We start from the raw sequence: 21,417 nt of genomic DNA on the forward strand, positions 1-21,417 counted from the left end.
CCATTTCAGAGGGCAGTTAAGAGTCAACCACATTGCTATGGCTCTGGAGTCATAAGTAGGCCAGACCAGGTGACGATGGTAGATTCCTTCCCTGAAGGACATTAGTGAACTAGATTGGTTTTCCAACAATCAGCAATGATTTCAAGGTGATCAGTAGATTCTTGATTCCAGATTTTATTCAATTGAATTTAGATTCCACCATCTGTCATGCAGGATTCAAACCCAGGTCCCCGAACATAAACTGAGTTTCTGGGTTAATAATCCAGCAATAATACCGCTGGGCCATCGCCCACCTAATTGGTAAGAGTGTCTAAAAGATAAGTTTTTAGAATGTTTTTGTGATAATTTCTTGGAGAAATACTTCAGGAGACAAACTTCCGGTTAAGCTAACTTGGATCAAGTATAATGAAGCAGGGTTAATTTGTAATGTTGTAGGATCCATGGGGAAGTAATATTATTACCATTGAATTTGAACATGGCATGCTCCAATCATAACTTTCTCTAAGTTTAGGATTATTGTCTAAGTTAGAAAAGAGAATTGGCTAAGATTAATTCAGAAGTACACTAAAAGTTATGGCTTTAAGTAAACAATGGAAAATATTTAAAGAAACAAAATGTTCTCCTGAAATATGTTTCATTGAAAAATGAAAACTCAGCAAGAAAGACCCAGCTGTGACTTGCTCAAGAGGTTAAGAATTGTATTAGATTACAAGAGGCTTGACAGAATTATAAAAAAAAGTTTTAGGATTGGGAGCACTTTAGAAACCGGTAAAAGGCTTCTAAAAGGTGCTAAAAAGGCAAGAAGCACAAAATGAACATAGCCAGAAGTTGAGGCTCCAGTTGCAGTGGGGGTGGTGGAAAGCAGAGTCTTAGGTCTCTAAGTTTGGAGATGTGTTTGTTTGGAATTATGATGTTCAAGGTGAAGCTGAAGTCAATTAATAGGAGTCTGACGTATGTATACTTGTTATCCAAATGTTGAGGGATGAGTGTAGGAGCTCCACAAGGGCCAGTGCTGGGCCTCAGTTTGCAATTTATATTAGTGACTTAGATGATGAGACAGAGCAATGCATGTAAATTTTCTAATGCTACAAAGCTAGGTGGAAAATTAACTGTGGGGGAGGCACAGCAGGTCCTGAAAACGATATAAAATGTTCTACTAGTGGGCAACAAGATAGGGGATGAATTATAATACAGAGAAATGTGAAGTTCTTCGCTTTGGTCTCAAGACTAGGAAAGCTGAGTGCTTTCTAAAAGGTGAATCTTCTAAGTGTTGAAGTTCATAGAGACTTGGATGTGCTTGATAAAAAAATGTAAACCTTTATCGGTACTTAGGAAGGCAAATGAAAAGTTGGTCGTTATTGCAAGGTAATTGGACTGCAGAAGGAAATAAGTCTTGATGTAGTTGTACAGAGTTTTGGTGATAGTACATCTGGAGTACAGGTACAGGTCTCCACATTTAAGAAAAGATATATTTACATTGGAAACAGTGGAGCAAAGGTTCAGTAAATTGGTCCCTGAGATAAATGTTTTGGTCTTAGACAAGGAGCTGAACAAATTGATTCTATGTTCTCTGGAGTTTAGAACTATGAGAGGCAATCTCGTTGAAATGTATACAAAATTGAAAGGGTACATTCTAAGAGATTGTTTCCGCTGGTTAGGAAATCTAAAATACAGCATGAGCATGATTTCAGAATACGATCCTTATAATTTGGGGATGAGTTACTTCACTGAAAGTTTTTTCTTTGCATGTTTGTGCCTAACTCTATTTTGTCTCTCAAATTAATGCTGCTAGAGTCCATGGAACTTTCTGCAAAAATTCTTAATTTACATATATATATATATATAGACCCCAGTTAGAGCTTCCAGTTCACTGTACTTGAATATGTGAATTTGACATCATCATTACATCCTCATTATACATGCTTCTAATGTTGATCCCATTTTTCTGTAAAAGGCAATGTTTTGAAACTATTTTGAAACTAAAAGAAAATGTATCTCTTAATTATGAATACATACATAATAAATAATACACAAATAATCTTCAGAATTCTCTACCCTACAGGTTCTAGATGCCCGAGTGTTGAACATATTTAAGGCTGGGGTTGAAAGATTTTTAGTCTTTCAGGGAATAAAGAGATATGGGAAGTGGGTAGAAAAGATTGTTTTGAAGCCCAAGAACAGCCATGATCGTATTGAATGGCAGAGCGGGGTTTGTGCTCCTGTTCCTCCTATTCTTATGTGGAGCCAAAGTAATGTCTGTCCATATCATGTTTCAATCTGGTATGGATAACAAATATCTCCACCAAATAATTTCAGTAGCAAAAGTTCTAAATCATATATGCTTATTGGCCTCAATTTACCTGTTTCCACTGGACAGCACCAGAAACATGCTTGACAATGTCATCTTCCTTATTCCTTTTCTGGAAGGCAACTTCAGGATCGCAATGTGCATTTTCCCATACTTGCTTGCAAATAATGGGAAAATGAGGAGATGTGGTCTTTATAGCCATTTGGCTAGATTGGACACTGGACACTAGCCATCTATTAGTCGCAGCACCCAGCATTCTGTAGACAATGGAAGGTACCTCAGAGATTTATCTATATATGAACTCATTCAAGTCGTCTTTGATTATGGCCACACACAGGGGTCTGTCATAAGGAGAAATAATCTTGCAGAGAAAAAATACTTTCTTCATTGAGAAAGGATGTTTAAATGCAGTTATCTGGCATCTTTCTAACCAAACCAATTCAATGGCTGTCTTTGTCATTCTGTCATTGAACCTGAACAGCCGTCATGACAAGTCACGGCTTCTTCATCATTTGGAACTGACGGAAACAAATTTTGATACAGTATAAGATGGCTGGTAATGCACTGTGTGCTCATTTCACACAACTGTTGTAAACGCATTTCAAACTCAAGGTATTGGCATAGGAAAATAATCAATTCTGTTGGCTTAATTGTTTAGACTTTAAAACATCAAATTCAAAGGTTTTATGTATTTGTTCATAATTAAGACATACATTTTCTTTCAGTTTCAAAGTAGTGGCAGCAGATTGCAAAGTCTTCGTTACTTTTTTGACAGTAATATAGATATTCTGCTGTAAATGTGCAAATGCCCCACGTTTTATGATCTAATCAGCAGAATTGCATACGTACCTAACAGTGATAATTTCGTACAAAACAGCAAAAGTAGAAATAGCGGATGATCATTTAAACCAACTAAAACTAAGCACAATCATCGAGCTGTAGATCCTTACTTATAATTCCCTACATAATGTATCTTGGTAAGAGTGGAGTTTTCTGGTGTTCGGTAAATGTCCTTAACAGAGGGCAATGTTAATTTCTTCAGGGAGAAAGATTAGGTGTGGTTTGAAAACAAATAATTAGAACTCTTTTTACTCCGTTCTAAAGCTCTGAGCGAGAAGTTCACTCATGTTAACATTGTTTATGTCACTTACTTGGACAAGCAGTGCTGTAGGCCATATCAGCTCTTCAGTGATGCCAATAAGGGGTGCCATGTCAGTCATGCAGTTGTGGCTCGTGGCATAATTTTATAACCTGTACATGAATGGGCTTATCTTCTTATCACTTTACTTGGAATTATTTTTGGAATTTTTTTGGCTTACTGAAAATCAAAACCTCATGTGATATCTTGAAATTGGATCTCATCGTATTATATGATGCACAGCAGTATGGTACAAATAATGACAATATGGCAGAGAAAATGCTCAGCGTATTTGTTTCTTTTAAACTATTGACTGATTAGTCTAAATTAATTTCTTTATTCTTTCCCCCACAGGATTTTTAAGCACTGGTGACCAAGCTGCTAAAGGAAATTATGGGCTTCTTGATCAAATACAAGCATTACGCTGGATTAGTGAAAATATTGCTTTCTTCAGTGGAGATCCATTACGAATAACTGTTTTTGGATCAGGCGCTGGTGCCTCTTGTGTCAATCTGTTGACTTTATCCCATTATTCTGAAGGTAACCGTTGGAGCAATTCAACCAAAGGTATTAAGCAGGTTGAAAATTTTGACAATTTTGGTGTCTGCATGTCACCGCCATTAGTATCATGTGATGCTGTGTATATATTTCTATATAATTGTTTACTGAAACTCAGAAAAGAGCAATCTCTCTTGCTGTACTAGATGTCTTTTTTTATCCTGAGTCAACTCTTATGTGCATGCTCACATTTTGAGTGACACACTTTCTCTATCCTCTTGATCTTTATAAACAACAGCAAAACACAAATTCTAGTGGACTTCTGAACAGCACACCAGCACATCAAAGTAGCTGATGTTTTTGGTTCTTACCCTTTCTTATAAAAGTGGTTGTCTGTCAAAATAAGCCCACTTCTTGAAATATATGCTGCCAAATTATATTACTAATGACGGGCAGACATATTAAAGTCCTTTTGTCATGCCACTGCACTTTCTATTTTCATTTTGGCACCAGTGATGTTATTGGATTTGTAGAGTTTCAAATAAAATAAAGGAAAAAATTCTGTGCCTGGTTCAGAAATCTTTTGTTTGAGAATGCATGAGCTGCTTGCTGTCATCTGAAAAATGTTTGAATGTTTTGCATGCATGATCCAAAATTGTCAAAGCATCGAGGTCACAAGCAGATGTTTATGTGCGTGAGTATCTGTTTACCCCACATGCCTATCACTAGTAGAAGTAGATTAGATTTTAGGCAGAAGGCAAACTTTGTTGTCCATTAGCCCATCAAATTTATTTTCTGCATCCTGCACCAGCCATACATCATTCACACTTTTGCATGACCATTGCCTGCCTATCAATTATGTTCTGTTTGTTCACTATCATTACTGTTGTGTGTGTTCTTTATTTCTTTCGTTTTGGAAAACGAACTGAATCAGGAGAACATCTCCTGAAAGAACACCTCAAATGAAAATTTGTGCCTTTTATCAATGCCTATCAGACAAAATTGGACCAGTAGTTTCTTCGTATTTTCAGATTCATAGAAGGCACATCTAAAAAGAGACAAAAGCCTATATTGGGCTTAAAAAGAAATTTAAACTAAATATGCTTATGATAAACTTTGAAATACTAATGACAGATTATTTTGTCTCAGAACCTTTGCTGTCTGTTCAGTGATCTGAAGTACATTTTATGCCTGCACTGTGCTGCTAGATTTGACATGAACACTTTTTAATGTATTGATGTATTATTTGAAGAGTTATTGAGCTCCAACTTGGAGCATTTTAAAGGGAGTTCATTTACTCACTGATCAATTTGTGTACTTTGAGTTTTGAATACTTCATCTTCTTTCAATTTTCATCTGTCACGCTGATGCATAGAACCATTTTCACATGGTGCAATAACTTGATTAAAGATTTGAAGTTGCCTTGTTAGTTTTTTTTTCTAAAGTGTAGGTTGCTGGTTAGTATTTCATATTTTTTCTGAAATGAAACTATTTTTATATTCTTTATTTGAACTGAAATTCAAAATATTTTAATAAACTAACAAATGCAAATAACTTATTTTGTGATTGAAAGTCAAAGATTAGAAGCGGGAATATTCTGAAACATTCTCTTTTTTTATGCGTTTAAAGTTGGTGGTGGCTCCCAGGACTCAAAATTATTCTTTTGGTTTTCTGTATTTTCTAACATAACCATGTTAGAACATAAACATGGTGCAACACCATGTGATCTTCTTTAAAGCACCTGGTATCTTCCTCATATTTTAACTGAATTCATAACTATGTTCTTACTTTTGAAATATATTTTAAACTAGACAGAATTTCAGTAAGTGTTGGGGTTTCATTTCATTAAACCGTTAGAATTGGGTTACCCGGGTTGTCCTCCTATGGTGATCTTTACAATCAAATTGTAAACCTTAAAGGAGAAGCCTGGGTGATGATGTATTCTCTTGTAGAATATACTTTAAAGGTAAAAACCGAAAGAACTGTGGATGCTGTAAATCAGGAACAAAAACAATGTTGCTGGAAAAGCTCAGTCAATCACCAGTTCTGAGGAAAGGTCACCGGACCTGAAACGTTAACTCTTTTTGTTCCTTCACAGATGCTGCTAGACCTGCTGAGCTTTTCCAGCAACTTTGTTTTTCTTCCACACTTTAAAAGTATATTGGCTCAGAGTTTTATTAAGATTTTGTTGTAACCAACGCACAATAACATAAATTATTATTTCTTTTTACTATTTATGTTTCATAGTGGATTTCTCCTAAATATTATTCTCCAAATTTATAATTACTTTTATTCTTTGTTGGTTGTTTGAGCTACTGAATGAACAGGTGTATTGAGTCATGTTTCACTTTTCAGTAATTTATCCTTGTTCTGAACTTAGAATATTTGCAGATAACCTCACATCACATACCAAACAAAGTAGTTAACACACTCTAGAAACTATCAAGAACATATTCCCATAAGTGTTTGCCACAATGCATTAGGTTATGAGCTTGATACTTTATGTAATAAATGATAGTCCTTACCAGATCTTAAAGAAAATAGTACATAAAAATCCAACATTAAACCAAAAATAGAAACGGAAAATGTTCAAAATGCATCCACACCCAAAAAGAGAAATACAATTTTTGTAAATACAGTTTCTGTAAAGTGTGTCACAATCGGAAGCTGTGTTTTCTGATGAAATGAAATTTTTGACAAATCATGAGTAATGTTCTTAAATTCTATGTTGTATTGTATGTACGATTAATAGTGTAAAAGATAAAAATTCTTGCTCGCCAATCCCTGGGGTAAAAAGCATTGTAGGTGGAACATTGATGAATTTGGCAGTTCCAATGTTAGCTGTACAGAGTTAATAATATTTATCAAATATAAAATTAATGTATTAACAATCCAAAAGTGAATGAAAATGAAGGATTAAGTATTATGAAGCACAATCAGAAGCGAAGTTTCTTCCCTGGATAGGCTTGAGTTCTAGCTACCTTCTAGGACTATTTCCTGTTAACTTAGATGATGAAGAAATCTGAATCCTCCTTTAAGAGTTTTAATGAGAATTACTTATTACTTATGAGAATTACTTGTTGTATATGAATTACTTACAACAAGCTTAAAAAAAGTATTGTCATGTTGCCACTGGTTCTTTAGCCAGTCACTTTTAATCTTTGTAATAATATGAAGATAAATGTAATCATAGAGTCACAGGAAGATACAATGTATGATGAAGAAATCTGAATCCTCCTTTAAGAGTTTTAATGAGAATTACTTATTACTAATAATCATTTTGAACCACTCTGATGATCAGGTGCCACCAGTAGTACTCATGCATTTCTAGCAATTGAATGTTATTGAAAGCTTTGATGACTGTCTTAGTACCCTTTGTGATATCTGTCCACAGGACTTTTTCAGAGAGCAATAGCACAAAGTGGTACCGCTTTGTCCAGCTGGGCAGTCAGCTATCAGCCAGCAAAGTTCGCAAGGCAGTTAGCCACTAAAGTTGGCTGCAACATGATAGATACCATTGACTTGATAGAATGCTTACGTACTAAACAGTACAAAGAACTTGTTGAACAAGACATCCAGCCTGCAAGATACCACATTGCCTTTGGACCAGTCATTGACGGAGATGTTATACCTGATGATCCTCAAATTCTAATGGAACAGGGTGAATTCCTTAACTATGACATAATGCTAGGAGTAAATCAAGGTGAGGGATATAAATTTGTCGAAAGCATAGTGGACAATGAGGATGGAGTTTCAGCCAGTGATTTTGACTTTGCTGTGTCTAATTTTGTGGATAACTTGTATGGTTATCCTGAAGGAAAAGATGTCCTGAGAGAGACCATTAAATTCATGTACACAGATTGGGCAGACCGGCATAATCCAGAAACACGGAGGAAAACATTGCTGGCTTTGTTTACTGACCATCAGTGGGTGGCACCAGCAGTGGCTACAGCTGATCTTCACTCAGGCTTTGGTTCACCTACTTTCTTCTATGCCTTTTATCATCACTGCCAGAGTGACATGATGCCAGCTTGGGCTGATGCTTCTCATGGAGATGAAATCCCTTATGTGTTTGGGATCCCGATGATTGGTGCTACTGAATTGTTCCCTTGTAATTTCTCCAAAAATGATGTCATGCTAAGCGCCGTTGTGATGACATACTGGACTAACTTTGCAAAAACAGGGTAAGTAAATGGAAGGAGCTATTGGAATCCATAAAAACAAAAATGCTCATTTTTGATTGCTATGTTGGAAGTATTCCATTCTAGTCTATTGTCTGCTTACAATCTCTTGCCTAAAATTTTAAGAGATCAAAGCACTCAAAGTTTGAATTCATTTAGATTATGTTAAATATTTATGGTCATATTTGTCTATTGCCAACAGTTAAAGCTGCAGTCCCTGCAAATACTTATTAGACATTATCCCATAAGTATTTTGAAAATCTCTTCATCAAAGTCTTCTCTATTTTCCCTCTGAAATTCCTCCCGCAGTTACTGAGTACACTGTCAGCAATCCCAGTAGAAATCTATAAAATATAGGACAAGAAATAACTTTATTCATTCTGGCTAAGATGTACAGCATGCTAAAATTGTGATTGGCAGATTGTGGTGTGAGCAGAACAGGAATTTATTACATTTGAAAATATTATATTAATGTGTCAAAAACAGAATTAAGTTGAACTGGTTTTTTTTTAACCAAATCTAATTAGTCATCACTTGTGATTATTATTATTCAAAATCATAGAGTCACAGGAAGATACAATGTAAAATGATGCAATTCAAGCGATTGTGCCTTTGCCAGTATTCTATCTGAACAGCCCTGCTCCGTAGCCCTGTGTCTTTCTTTTCATGTATATATTTAATTATCTTTTGAATGTTACATGTTGAATCTGCTTACAACACAGTTTTGACTAGAGCATTCCAGTTCACAACAAGCTTAAAAAAAGTATTGTCATGTTGCCACTGGTTCTTTAGCCAGTCACTTTTAATCTTTGTACTCTGGTTACCAATCCTTTTGGTACTGCAAATAATTTCTCCCCATGTACTCATTTTTCCACATAAACTATTCATGACTTTGAACACCTCAGTGAAATCTCCTTTCAATCTTCTTTGCTGCAAGCAACATAGTCCCAACTTCACTAGTTTCGTGCAGAAGCGAAGTTCTTCGTCCGTTCTGCGCCCTCTCCAATGCCTTGATATCCTTTCTATAATATGATGCCAGAATTAATCATTCTCGCTAAGATCTAACCAGTGATTTCTAAATGTTTAGCCTAATTTCTTTGCATTTGTACTACCTCTGTCAATAAAGCCAGGTATCTTATATGCGCTCTAACAACCTTTTCAAATTGCTCTGTCACTTTCAAAGATCTGTGTACATATCAAAAGTTTGCCATTAGCACAAAACTAGTTTGAAATGTTAGTTTTGAAGTGTATACAAATCGGCATCAAAGGGATTTAGATAGGATGAGTGGGCAAGAACATTGAAGGTGGAATATAGTTTGGAAAAATGTGAAATTATCCACTTTAGTCAAAGAAAAATAGAAATGTAGAATATTAATTAAATGATGTGAGATTTTGATGTCCAAAGAGACATAGGTATCCCTGTTTTGAGCTAAATTCTACAATCTTGTGTGTTTTTACTAGTCTATCTATATTCCCATGAAACCTACTATTCTCCTCATAGTTAACTACACTTCCAAGCTTCATATCAACTGCAAACCTTTGGAATTGTGCCCTATATGGCTAGGTTCAAGCAATTAATATAATGCTGTAAGAGTAGTTATCCTCACGCCAACCCATAAGGAACACCGTTGCATACTTCCTTCTAATCTGAAAAGCAATCATTCTCCCGTGCTCTACATTCTATCCCATAGCCAATTTTGCTGTAAAAATCCTTTTAATTCTATAGTCTTTAATTACCAAGTGCCTATTGAAAGTCCACACATTCCACAATGTCTTTGTTGCTAGTTCAAGTTATTTCATTAAATATTCATGTTTGCAATTCTATGTTGACTTTAATTTATTAGCCCATTCTTTTAAAATGCCAGTTAATTTTCACCAGATTATTGTCACAAATGATGTTCCTAGTCCTAACAATAGTCTGAATGGCTTGGTTGCTGGATATACCTGTCATGAAACTTTTGAACAGGGGTGTAGTATTTGCATCCTCTAGTCCTTTGACACCAATAAGATTGTGTGACAACCTTCTGTAATTTCCATCTTTACTTTCCTGAGTCATTAAGGATGTATTCATCTGAACCACTAGCTTTTCTACTTTGTGGATTTTGAAAGTGCATTTTTATTTTTATTAGCCTGTCAAGTATTGTTACAGCTTCCTCTTTACATGCCACATTGGTGGCATCTCATGCACTGGTAAAAACAGATGCACAGTACTTATTTAGTTCCTCATGCCCTTTGCTGCCATAACAAGATCTCCTGTTTGATTCCTAATCACCCTTTCTTTGACTACCTATTTCCTACTTACTTCATTATAAAAGACTGTGTTTCTCTTTAATGTTATCTTATGTTCTAATCTTATATTTTATTTTCACCCTTTAATTCATATTGTTGATATGTTCAGCTTGGTTTTCTGTTGTATTATGAACCTTGCAATAGTTATAAGTCTCCTTTTATTTGTCTCATTGAAAATGTTAATCACTCATGGATCTGTAGCTGTAAATACCCTTCTTTGCCCACTCATGAGAATGTGGCTATTCTGTGCTGATAGCACCTCCTCCTTTACTATTTTGCTATAATTCACGATGTCCATCCAACTGCACCTGTTCGTTTCATAAATTCACTGAAGTTAGTCCTCTTCTAGTTATGTGTTTTTATGCTTGACTGAACAATCACATTTTTCATAAATATTCTTATTTTATGACCACAGTTCCCAAAATGCCCTTTCACTCTAAGTGCTCAGCTTGCACCACCTCCTTCCCCAGAATAAGAACCAACACCGCTTCGACTTCTTGTTTAGAATTTCAGGAATTTTCTAAATATTTCAGGAATTCTTCCTCCTTTTTGCCTGTTACACTGTTATGATTCCTGCCTATATTAGGGTAGCCGCAGGCATCAATCCACTCTACACAAATTCTTCTTGCATCTTTTTATAATCTATTTGCAAATATTCTCTTCTGCTTCCTTTTCGGTATTTCATAGCCTATGGTCTTATAGTGTAATAGTTTGACTATTGTTTCTTAATTCTAACCAAATAGACTTTTCTCCTCAATGATGTGACCCCTCTCCAGTGCTGTGTGATTCCTTTGATCAACATTGTTTTCAATCCTCCATCCCCACCCCCACCCTTATTCCTTCTGTGCCTTTTCTGAATGCATGTGGCCTAATCTTTGACAGGTCTCTGTATTTGCCAATATACCATGTTCTCACATGGAGAGTTAGGTTACCAATCTTATTTACCATACTATATGTATATACATGCGTGCACCTAAGACTCATCTTAGGCTGTCTTGCATTCTCCTCTGTATATTTCCTCCAAAACTTAAAAAGTGAGGGATTCTAGCTTTGACAATTAATCAAACTAAATTGGGATGCATGATTGAGTAAAAGCAAGGCAAATAATTTTCAATAAGGTCACCTTTTATGTTATACATAGGATTCATCTTCAAGGCAATGAAACATTATATTGCCCAGTTAGACTCATGTTAATTTTACTGTATATGGCACAAGCAATAATTACTTTAAAACGTATGCAGCAATATTTATTGCCAATTCAATACACAAGTGTCTAGTGTGTAAAATATAAAATTTGAAATCTGAGGAATTTTTTTTGAATTTATGAAATTTCTCTGTGATCGATAAAGTCCAAATTTATTTTCTACAGAGACCCAAATCAACCTGTTCCTCAGGATACTAAATTTATCCACACGAAGCCGAACCGTTTTGAAGAGGTTGCCTGGTCAAGGTATTCTCAGAAAGATCAACTTTATCTTCACATTGGACTGAAACCACGAGTTAAAGAGCATTACAGAGCTAATAAAGTCAATTTGTGGTTGGAGTTGGTTCCTCACTTGCATAGTCTGAATGACATTTCTCAGTACACTTCAACAACAACAAAAGTCCCTTCAGAAATTACGCACAGACCATCAAAGAAGTGGTCTGTTACTACCAAGCGTCCTGTGACATCAGTCTTTCCTACTGTCAAACAGGATGACCAGAAGCATTCAGCTGGTCCTTTCTTGGTTGATCAAAGAGACTATTCAACAGAGTTAAGTGTTACAATTGCAGTTGGAGCCTCCTTATTATTTTTGAACATCCTCGCCTTTGCAGCATTGTATTATAAGAAGGATAAGAGGAGGCATGATGTGCACAGAAGATGCAGCCCTCAACGTAACACTACCAATGACCTGACTCATGCACAAGAAGAAGAGATTATGTCGCTACAGATGAAGCACACAGATCTTGATCATGAATGTGATTCTATCCATCCACATGAGGTTGTTCTGCGGACAGCCTGTCCTCCGGATTATACTTTAGCAATGAGGCGATCTCCAGATGATATACCTTTAATGACCCCCAACACCATTACAATGATTCCAAATACCATACCTGGAATGCAGCCTCTGCATACATTCAACACATTTACTGGAGGACAAAACAACACCCTTCCACATCCTCATCCCCATTCACATTCAACAACCAGGGTATAGCCAGGCAAAGATTTTAAGAAAATCAGAAATTAAACAGATATGAGATTGCTAGTAAAGATCATATTTAAATTGGTGTTCATGGTGCATGACCATTACTAAACAATAGAGAAAACAATCTGTTGGAAATTGTATCCAATATCGTTGGGCATATTCCTGAGAGGCAAGTAAGTTCAGAAATATCTGATCAATTTAAAACAAAAATTCTCATAAATGGCAATCTTTCACAATTCTGTTGGAAATTGAGGAGTATTTTTCTCTGAAGACTTGGAACTACATGTTAAGCTTTGGTGCCAAAAGCAATGTTGTACCATTAGGCATGTGTGATACAAATGAAGAAAGATTTAACTAACAAACAAACATGAAGCCTACACAAATGCACAAGGATCAGATTCGTAAGATGACACAAATTCTGTTTATTTTATTTTTGGATCAATGCCATTGTACAAATTTACGTATGAATGTACATGAAGTACATACAATTAAGTTTTGGGTAGAGTATTCATGCACAAGGATTTTACTGCTCTCTTTCAGTGAGACAGAAGAATAAACCAGTTACTGCCATGAACAATTGCAGTTGGAGCCTCAATTATCGACGCAGTTTTGGCAAACATGGGAACAGGACATTTTTAGCACGATACGCATGATTATTTATCTGCTTGGTGACTGTGCTGCTCAATAAGCTGTGATAAGAACATACCTTGCATCCCCATTCAAGTTCCTGTTAAAAAAACACTTGCTTCATCAAACTGCACAAACTGAGGAAGAATTTGATGCAAATCCAATATGATAAGCTCTCAGTAGTTTTAATGAAAAAGATCAAAGAAAGTAGTTTTGTATAAATGTGTGCTAGAATAAATGTTAAAGTGAACATTCACAATCATAAGTTCTAGAAAAGGGAATTTTCAGTGTTGTAATTTTTTTCATCAAATTCCTTTCCCTTCCAACTTTATTTAGTGTCAATTTATGAGACAGGTCATGCAGTAAGGGAAGTCTGGTTTGCTGTAATTTATCTATAGATATTTTTGAAGTTGTTTACAAGAGTATGTTTGCCCTATAACTTTGTGCAGAGGCTGATGAGGAAATAGACCATACGCCAATGTAAGTGGAAGTTACAATAAATGCTGATTCAGTATTAGTTTTATTAATGGACAATTTGTTAGGATTTTATAAGACTGTATATGCAGTGAGAATGACATTTGTCTTTCTAATAATTCAGAACTATAAAGGTGAGATCAGTCATGCTGTACTAATATAAGATATATGGAAAAATGGCAGAAAATTATTATTGCTAATCATTCTTGTTTCTATTAGCTACGTGAATAGAAAGTTTACAACTTGCTCAATATAATGTTACCATGTAGCATTGATTGGATGTAATACCACTGCCACTTTTTAAGAGGATATTAATGTTGCCAGAAGTACTTTCACCAAATTATATTTTATTTTTTGTGGTATGAATAGCTTACAACATTTTCTTTATTTGTTGTGCATGCCTAAAAGTTCTTTTATTTAATTGAAAGCATGTTACCACAACATTTATTTTTGTCACTTCTTGAATATTAGTTGCTGGCGTTGTTGTCATACCAACCATTTAAATACCTGTCTGATCATCTGCTCCATACTTACAATCAGGGTGTATTAGGTACTATATGATTCACTCTAAATCATATAAATGTCAAAGAGACAAATTAAAATCAATAATTTAGTGTCACATACATATTTACTGTTCACTTAAAGTATTTTCTAGTAACTGCAAGAATCAGGACTGATTTAGAAGTGTTTTTTTCTCTTAATAAAAGTTTTTCAAGAATAGTGGGAATAAAGAAGTAATTGGAAAAAACTCCAAACAGGCTTGGGATTTGTGAGGCAATTTGTAAAGGGAAGAGATAACACTCACTAATTGCTTAATTCGATAATAAAAATTAAAGGTTTCTGACTTTAATGGGTTCTCTGAAGTCTTAACACAGTTAATTAACTCACATAATGGGTTGTGACATGAAAAGCGATTGTTTAATGTTATCATCCATTCTTTTAAAAAATGGTGACCTTTGACATTGGACATTATTTTTGAAGAAGTTCCCTTTTAGTAACCACACGCTTTGGTAATATGAAATTTATTTAAAATCAGCAGTTGGAAATTTGCCTTCTGTAATATTATATGATGTGTTTCTGTAAGTTGATTACCTGGAACTGCTGTAATTTTACAGCCAATAGCTTTGTTGTGTTGAACATCAAAAAGGTAGATTTCAAAAACTATTCAGTAGTGGAACAATAGAAACTCTAAACACTCTGTGGTAAACACCTTTTTTTAATATTTTGTTCATGAAAAGCTTGCTCTGGGGCTCCTTGAGAAGAAACAGAACTGTATGAAAATTTTGTAAATACTAGAAGATGAGCGCTGTGTTCAGACAGCTCTCAGTGATGTTAACTGTAAAATGTATGTAGAAGGTTGAAAGATGTTCATAGTTGAAGGCATGCAGTATAGCACGAATTGAAATTCCCTTTCCTTTTAGTAGGGATGTGCTATTTATAAAATCATACAATAATGAAAGCTCTTGGGAGAAGGTTTAGAATCTGAATGAATGCTTGCATCTAATTAAACTTTTTCCTGCAATATTGAGATTTTACCATTTATGTTGATTTAGAATTTCTTTTGCGTTAAAATTATAAAGTATTAGCAAAAACTCAGACTGAACTTCTGACATATTTCAGCTTTAATGTTGTGAGAAGATGGTTACTGAAATCTGTTGTGTGTATTTCACATGAATATTGTGACACAATTAGGGAAATTAAAATAATAAGATGATCAAAAGTGCCCTGACACTTCTTGTTGCTTGTAAATTGTTTCTCCTGTGCTGATTGTATCAGGCATTTTGGCTTTTTCATTTTCCAGTGATAAGTTGTATTTGAATATTGCTACTTATTGTAAGTGGCATTAGATAAGTTAACTAAGTGGTTCTTCTTATGGAACATTCACCAAAAATATTTGATTATTAAAATGCACAATAATCATTTGTTTAGGATCTTTTCACAGCCAGAGTTCATAGCATAATGCATAGTCTGCAAGTATTTGGCATTACACATTTAATGATTTTGTCATTTGTATTTATCAAACATATTCCTGCCATTTGGCACAAGCAGGTGCAACCATTTCATTTTGTTTGTAAAGGCTTGAAAACTTCAAGTGACTATAAGAATTGTGTTTAAACATCCATGACTTTCGAGATTTTTTTAATATCATTAATAAATATTGGCATATTTTTAACTGGTCTAGGCTGGTCCTCAATGTTCATTAGTCACTTGTTACATTGTGACTGATACCACTGTTTTGTCATCGGTATTTAATATTACTAAAATAAACACTAAAATCTTATTTACAATGTTTTAATGTTAAAATGTCTTAATTTTCTACTTAGGACGTGATATATTTGTCCAAAATTCTCCCTGCCCTTTACAAAGATGGTGACTTCGGCAGGAGTATTGTTCAACAGATGCCTGCAGCCTTCTGGTATTTCGCCAAAGTGGGACATCTTTTCACATGCAAGTCCAAATAGCAAGTTTCAGCAGGGTATATGACAATGGTACAGTTTCTTGATCTCATTAGAATGCCAGAAGTCACTGGATAGCTAGAAAGAACAGGGACTCGGTTTTATTTTGCAACACTCACACTGTGGCCCGTTCAGTTTGAAGGATCAAAACCATGAACTTCCTGTTCTGGACGGTTCACCATTATACAAGCACAATCCATAACAGGACCTCAGAATTATTGGATTGCTATTATCTTAGAGTTATTATTGTGTAGGAACTGTAAAATTGATAGCTGGAATCCTGCTCACTTATATCCATAGTTTAGAATTGAATTCTTCCCAGACTGTCATGATCAAGGTCAGTTATTATATCTGTCTCTGTCTCTACACACATTAAAGTGGAATTAGTTTTGGGCAGTCTCAAATTGTTTGATTTTGGGCGCTGACCTGTGGACTGACTGCCAGTAGTACTCAGATAGTCTATAGAGGATTGACGTTGGAGAAATTGAGAAAAATTATATGAGTAGTCTTCTGAGGTAGGGTTAAAATACACTGTTGGAGCAGTGTATCAGTAAATCCATTCTAAACCTAATCTCAAGCTTTGCTGGGGATGTAAAATAGATAGTTTCAATTTCAACGTAACTTCTACACCCTGACTGATATCCTTTTGCATTGAAGATGATTGATTATTTGCCCGTTGTATGTATATCTGATCTGAAGGGTTTGCTGAAACTGGATCCAAACAATAAATAGGAATTGCAAAAAAACCTCAACCCCAGAATCAACATGTCTCTTTAAGAGCACATTATAAACCTAAAATATTTTTACAAAACAAAATGTTATTGTGTAGTCAGTGGTCCGACATATTGATGTCTTTGCTGATGCTGCCAAGCCTGATGTCAGTTATACTGTCAGTTTGCAGTGTTTATATCTGTATATAGTTTTATTATTGTACAAATAAAATTTATAAAAACAATAATTTAAAGCTTCAATCTTTGATTAATGCAATTATACCCCCGTAAAAGATTCTTGTTATATATTAATCATAACCTTACATAACAAATTTTATCACTTTTATCAGCTACTTGTGCTACAGTAGAGATATAGTGACAAAAGGACATGATGCTAGTTGGAGTTTTCATTTGATCTCAATTCCTCTGTGCAGTTGATTTGAATTTTCATACTGCTATTCAATAAGTCACCATTGATGGACAGTTTAATATATAAAACATTCCAAGTTGCTCCATAGAGTTGAAAAGAAAACATTGATGTAGAAAGAATTAGGAAAGATGGTCAAAGTATGATGAAATGGTTCAAGAAAGATCTTCAGGTAGGAGAGAGAAGTGAAAAAAACAGAGATGTTGAAACTTGTAATCCCATGGAGACTGAGCAGCTGAAAATATAGCTGCTGGTGGTGAGTTGATGAACGGTGAGAAGAAAAGGGCAAAAGTACAAGAAACTTGAATTCAGAGGAATAGAGCTGGAATGGATTACAGAGATGGGGACTAGTGCAGTCATGAATAGATTTAAATGCAACACAAGAATATTGAAATCTGGAGCTAATTAATGTAAACAAGGGTGGGCATTTTATGTGCATAGCATCTAAAAATTGCATTGCAGCAACTCTTCAAGGTTTCTACAACAGCACCTAGTCATATCCTCAATAACCCCCATACCAACTCACTTTCTCATACCACCATTCCATCTAAGTCTAGAATATATAAATGTCAATATAGTTTGGAGCTGGAGAAACACAGCAGGTCAGACAGCATCAGAGGAGCAGGGAAATTGATGTTTCAAGTTTACACCCTTCTTCAGGACTGGGTGGGGGAAGGGAGCTTGGAAGTAAATAGAGGGAGGGCGGTCAGAACAGGGGAAGACATTTGGGAGGTTGATAGGTAGATACATGTCGGGGATAAGGGTGGGCAGATAGCTGAGAAAGAAGATGGATAGATAGTGTCAGATCAAGGAGGCAAGGATGACAGGCAAGGATGGACATGGGATGAGGCCGAGGGTGGGGAGATTTTAAAACTGTCTGTTTCTATAGGGCATTCAACACCTGTCTCTATCTCACCTCCTCACCATCCAATGCCCAAGCACTCTTTCCCAGTGAAATTGGGATTCATTATTGTATTTTGCTGCTTGTGATGGGGTCTTTTCCACACTGGGAATACCAAACACAGACTGAATAACTGCTTTGCAGAACACCTCTATTTAACCCATGTGATTAACCCCAAGCTTCCAGTCATTTATCAATGTTAATTCTCCATCTTGCTCCCATTGCGATCAAGCATCAAAATATTTTCGAGGACTCTTCTTAAGATTTTTTCAGGGGTTACTTTTGACTTTTGGGTGTTCTTTTAAAGCTTGCAGGAGATCTTTTTCCATTTTTATTAATTCATTTATTAGTTGATGCTGTCATGTATTAACAGTGTCTTCTGTATTCATGTTAAGATAAGGGCTTTAAACTCATAGAGATACAGAATGAGAGAAGTCATCCAATGACCTCAGTTGTCAATAAAAGTCTTTTTTTTCAAAATAACTGACATCCACTTCTCCAGAAAATATATCATCACCCTAAACACATCTTCTGGAGGTCAGTGACATCATTGCTAACACAATTTCATCACAAGTCTCAAAGATTTTAATCAACCAGTTGCTAATCTTTTAACTGAATCCCTAATCTCTAGATTTAAATTTAACATTGGCATTGTGTTCATTACAAAAGCAGACACTACATTGTCTTCATACAGGAGCATCTGAACATATACAGCTTAAGCTGGAGGTTCCAGTGAAATTCCTGAGGGGATTTCTAATTTTTCTGACTTCAAGTTACCTCAGTTTCCTTTTCAGCGTTCTCTCTGCACTTGCATCTTCCTCCTCCTACTCCCTCAGTTATAGCCTCTTTACCCCTTACAGCATTCTTTTTCACTCCTACATAGCACCCACCTTCTTATCTCTTGCAGCCCCCTTCTTGTCTCTTGCCGCTTGCTGCCTTCTTTTACAATCCATTCTTTCCTTCTTCCCCTTGCAGCCCTTTCTTTCTCCTACACACTTAACGTGCCATTCATGCAATCCTTGCAGCCCCCTTCTCCAACCTTGCAGCTCTATCTGTTCCCTGACCTACAACCTCTTACAGACCTGTATTTCTAACGACTGAATCTTCCCTCGGCACTCTCTCCACAAGTCTCAGCCTACAGAAACCACTCCCTCCCCTACTCACCCCCAGCAAAGTCCTGGATCTAGCTCAGCGAATGGCAGGCCATCCCCACTGGTGCCCAAATATAGATTACAGCAAACCTGTCATTAGCAAATGCAGAGGAAAAATGCAGCTCCTCACAGATTTTCTGTATCTCTCTCTTTGTCTCTTTCGGATAGTGGCAAGTTGATTTTTGTCCAGCTATTTGCCCCTGTGATTTTTGCCGAAAATGGGCTTTCAGGAGTGAATTTGTTCATTGCCCCTGTGTATTTGAGTGTATTTGATCTTTTCGTACTCACCCCCCCCCCCCCCGGCTATGTTTTAACGTAGCTCTTTGCAAATTTGAGAAATAGCAACTCATTTTTTGATTGGACACAAATGGATTCAACAATGAATTCCAACAATTTCAGACCTCTTGCTTTATTTTGTTCCATGTTTCTACGGCTGGTTTGGCAGGTTTTCTCTTGTTTTTCATTTATTTCATTTACTTTGTGTTTGGACAGCAGCACCCTGCTGTCACACTTCTAACGTGTAATTTCTGTTTCCTTGCTTATTTCATAACCATTCCCTTTGGTCCTGCACCACTAATCTTTGGTCATTTAATCTTTCCTGCTCATCACCCAATCACATACTCTCTATTGTTCTTCTTTACAGGCTCGTCCCTTTCGCTTGCTTATAACCTGTTAAATTTTGAACATTCCCAGCTCTAAAGAAGAGTCACAGATCTGAAGCAATTGACTGGGCTTTTACAGCACAGAATTAAATGGCAGTTGAGGGAGGAGGGCTGTAACTTTGCTAAGGATATCATAGGGTTGGCTCCTCGACGTCATCTCACTGGAACACATATTTGTCCAAGTGGTTGCTAGAAAGCTACATTGGGACACTGCTCACAATCTCAAACAGAGCAATTGAGAGGAACTATAATAGTTTAAGAGCTGATGGAAGCCATTTTTATGAGTCCCTCCAAACACTTCATGTCGATGGAGACAATGGAACATGGCAGGTGGGTGGGGCGGGGGTGGGGTTGGTGATGCCAAATCTCATTAAGCTTTGTAAAAGAGACAAAGAGTTCCATATCTTCACTTTAAAGACCTGGCTTTAAACTCCCTCAAAAGCCACCCCATCACAGATTGCCTCGACATCCCATCACATCATTGTAGTTCAAGTTCCTTCCGTGTGATTACATGATATCAGTATATCAGGAAGAATATATCAGTGGCTAATAGTAAAGGGAAACCAACAGTCTTTTAGAAACATACAACTAGTAAGCAGCGAGTCAAAGGAAGGGGAGGGCTGAATAGGAACTAATTAGAGATATTGAAGAGGCAGAGGTCGTGACAGAGGCATTAATTGTCTTCACAGGGGAGAGATGCTGCCAAGGTAGCAGTGAAAGAAAAGATAGTGGCAACATTAGGTGGCATAGAAATAGCAGATGTACTTAAAAATTGGAGTTCCTCAAAGTAGAGAAGTCACTTAGAAGAGATGAGAGACATCATAATTTAGTGAGAGGAGGAAGATTAGCTTCCAATAATTTTCCAATATTCCATAGATGTAAGGTTTGAGTCAGAGGATTGGACAATTTTAAATGTTACATACTTTTTTAAGCAGCAAGTGGTATAAACCCAGCTATCACATGTTATTCAGTTTAATATCAGCGGCAGTAAAAATCTGCGCATAAACATAAGAAATAGGATGTGGGATGTGAGCCTGCAGCAGTAATGGGCTCCTCTAACTTGCTCCTCTCGCCTGAGGCGTAGTGGCACCTCCCAAGTCCTTCTCTCTCTCTTTCTGCCTCCACATGGCCTGCTCCACCATTCAATAGATCATGGCTGCTCTTTTCATGGACTTAGCTCCACTTACCTGCCCGCTCACCATCAACCTTAATTCCTGTTCAAAAATCTATTTAATTTTGCCTTAAAAATATTCACCAAGACATCATCAACTACTTCACTGAGGAGGGAATTCCACAGATTCACAACCCTTTCGATGAAGAAGTTCCTGCTCAACTCAGTCCTTAATCTGCACCCCCCTTATTTTGAGGCGATGCCCTTAGTTCTCTAGGGAAATTCAATTGTGTAATCT

At 36.2% G+C, this 21,417-nt stretch overlaps 1 protein-coding gene across 13 annotated transcripts in view; it reads left to right on the forward strand.

Moving 5' to 3' along the window:
• Positions 1-17,115, forward strand: part of nlgn1 (neuroligin 1) — a 573,697-nt gene extending 556,582 nt beyond the window's left edge. For 10 of the 13 annotated variants that reach the window (XM_048542420.2, XM_048542421.2, XM_048542415.2 and 7 more), the window contains 3 exons: positions 3,801-4,013; positions 7,339-8,128; positions 11,784-17,115. In XM_048542420.2, the coding sequence (XP_048398377.1) occupies positions 3,801-4,013; positions 7,339-8,128; positions 11,784-12,609 (1,829 nt within the window). In that variant the 3' untranslated portion in view covers positions 12,610-17,115. The remainder of the gene's footprint in view (positions 1-3,800; positions 4,014-7,338; positions 8,129-11,783) is intronic. The other 3 variants (XM_048542423.2, XM_048542426.2, XM_048542428.2) reach the window with 1 other exon arrangement.
• Positions 17,116-21,417: the final 4,302 nt, after the last annotated feature.

Source organism: Stegostoma tigrinum, chromosome 14 (genome assembly GCF_030684315.1).
Source record: "Stegostoma tigrinum isolate sSteTig4 chromosome 14, sSteTig4.hap1, whole genome shotgun sequence".
In the NCBI taxonomy this organism is placed as follows: Eukaryota; Metazoa; Chordata; class Chondrichthyes; order Orectolobiformes; family Stegostomatidae; genus Stegostoma; species Stegostoma tigrinum.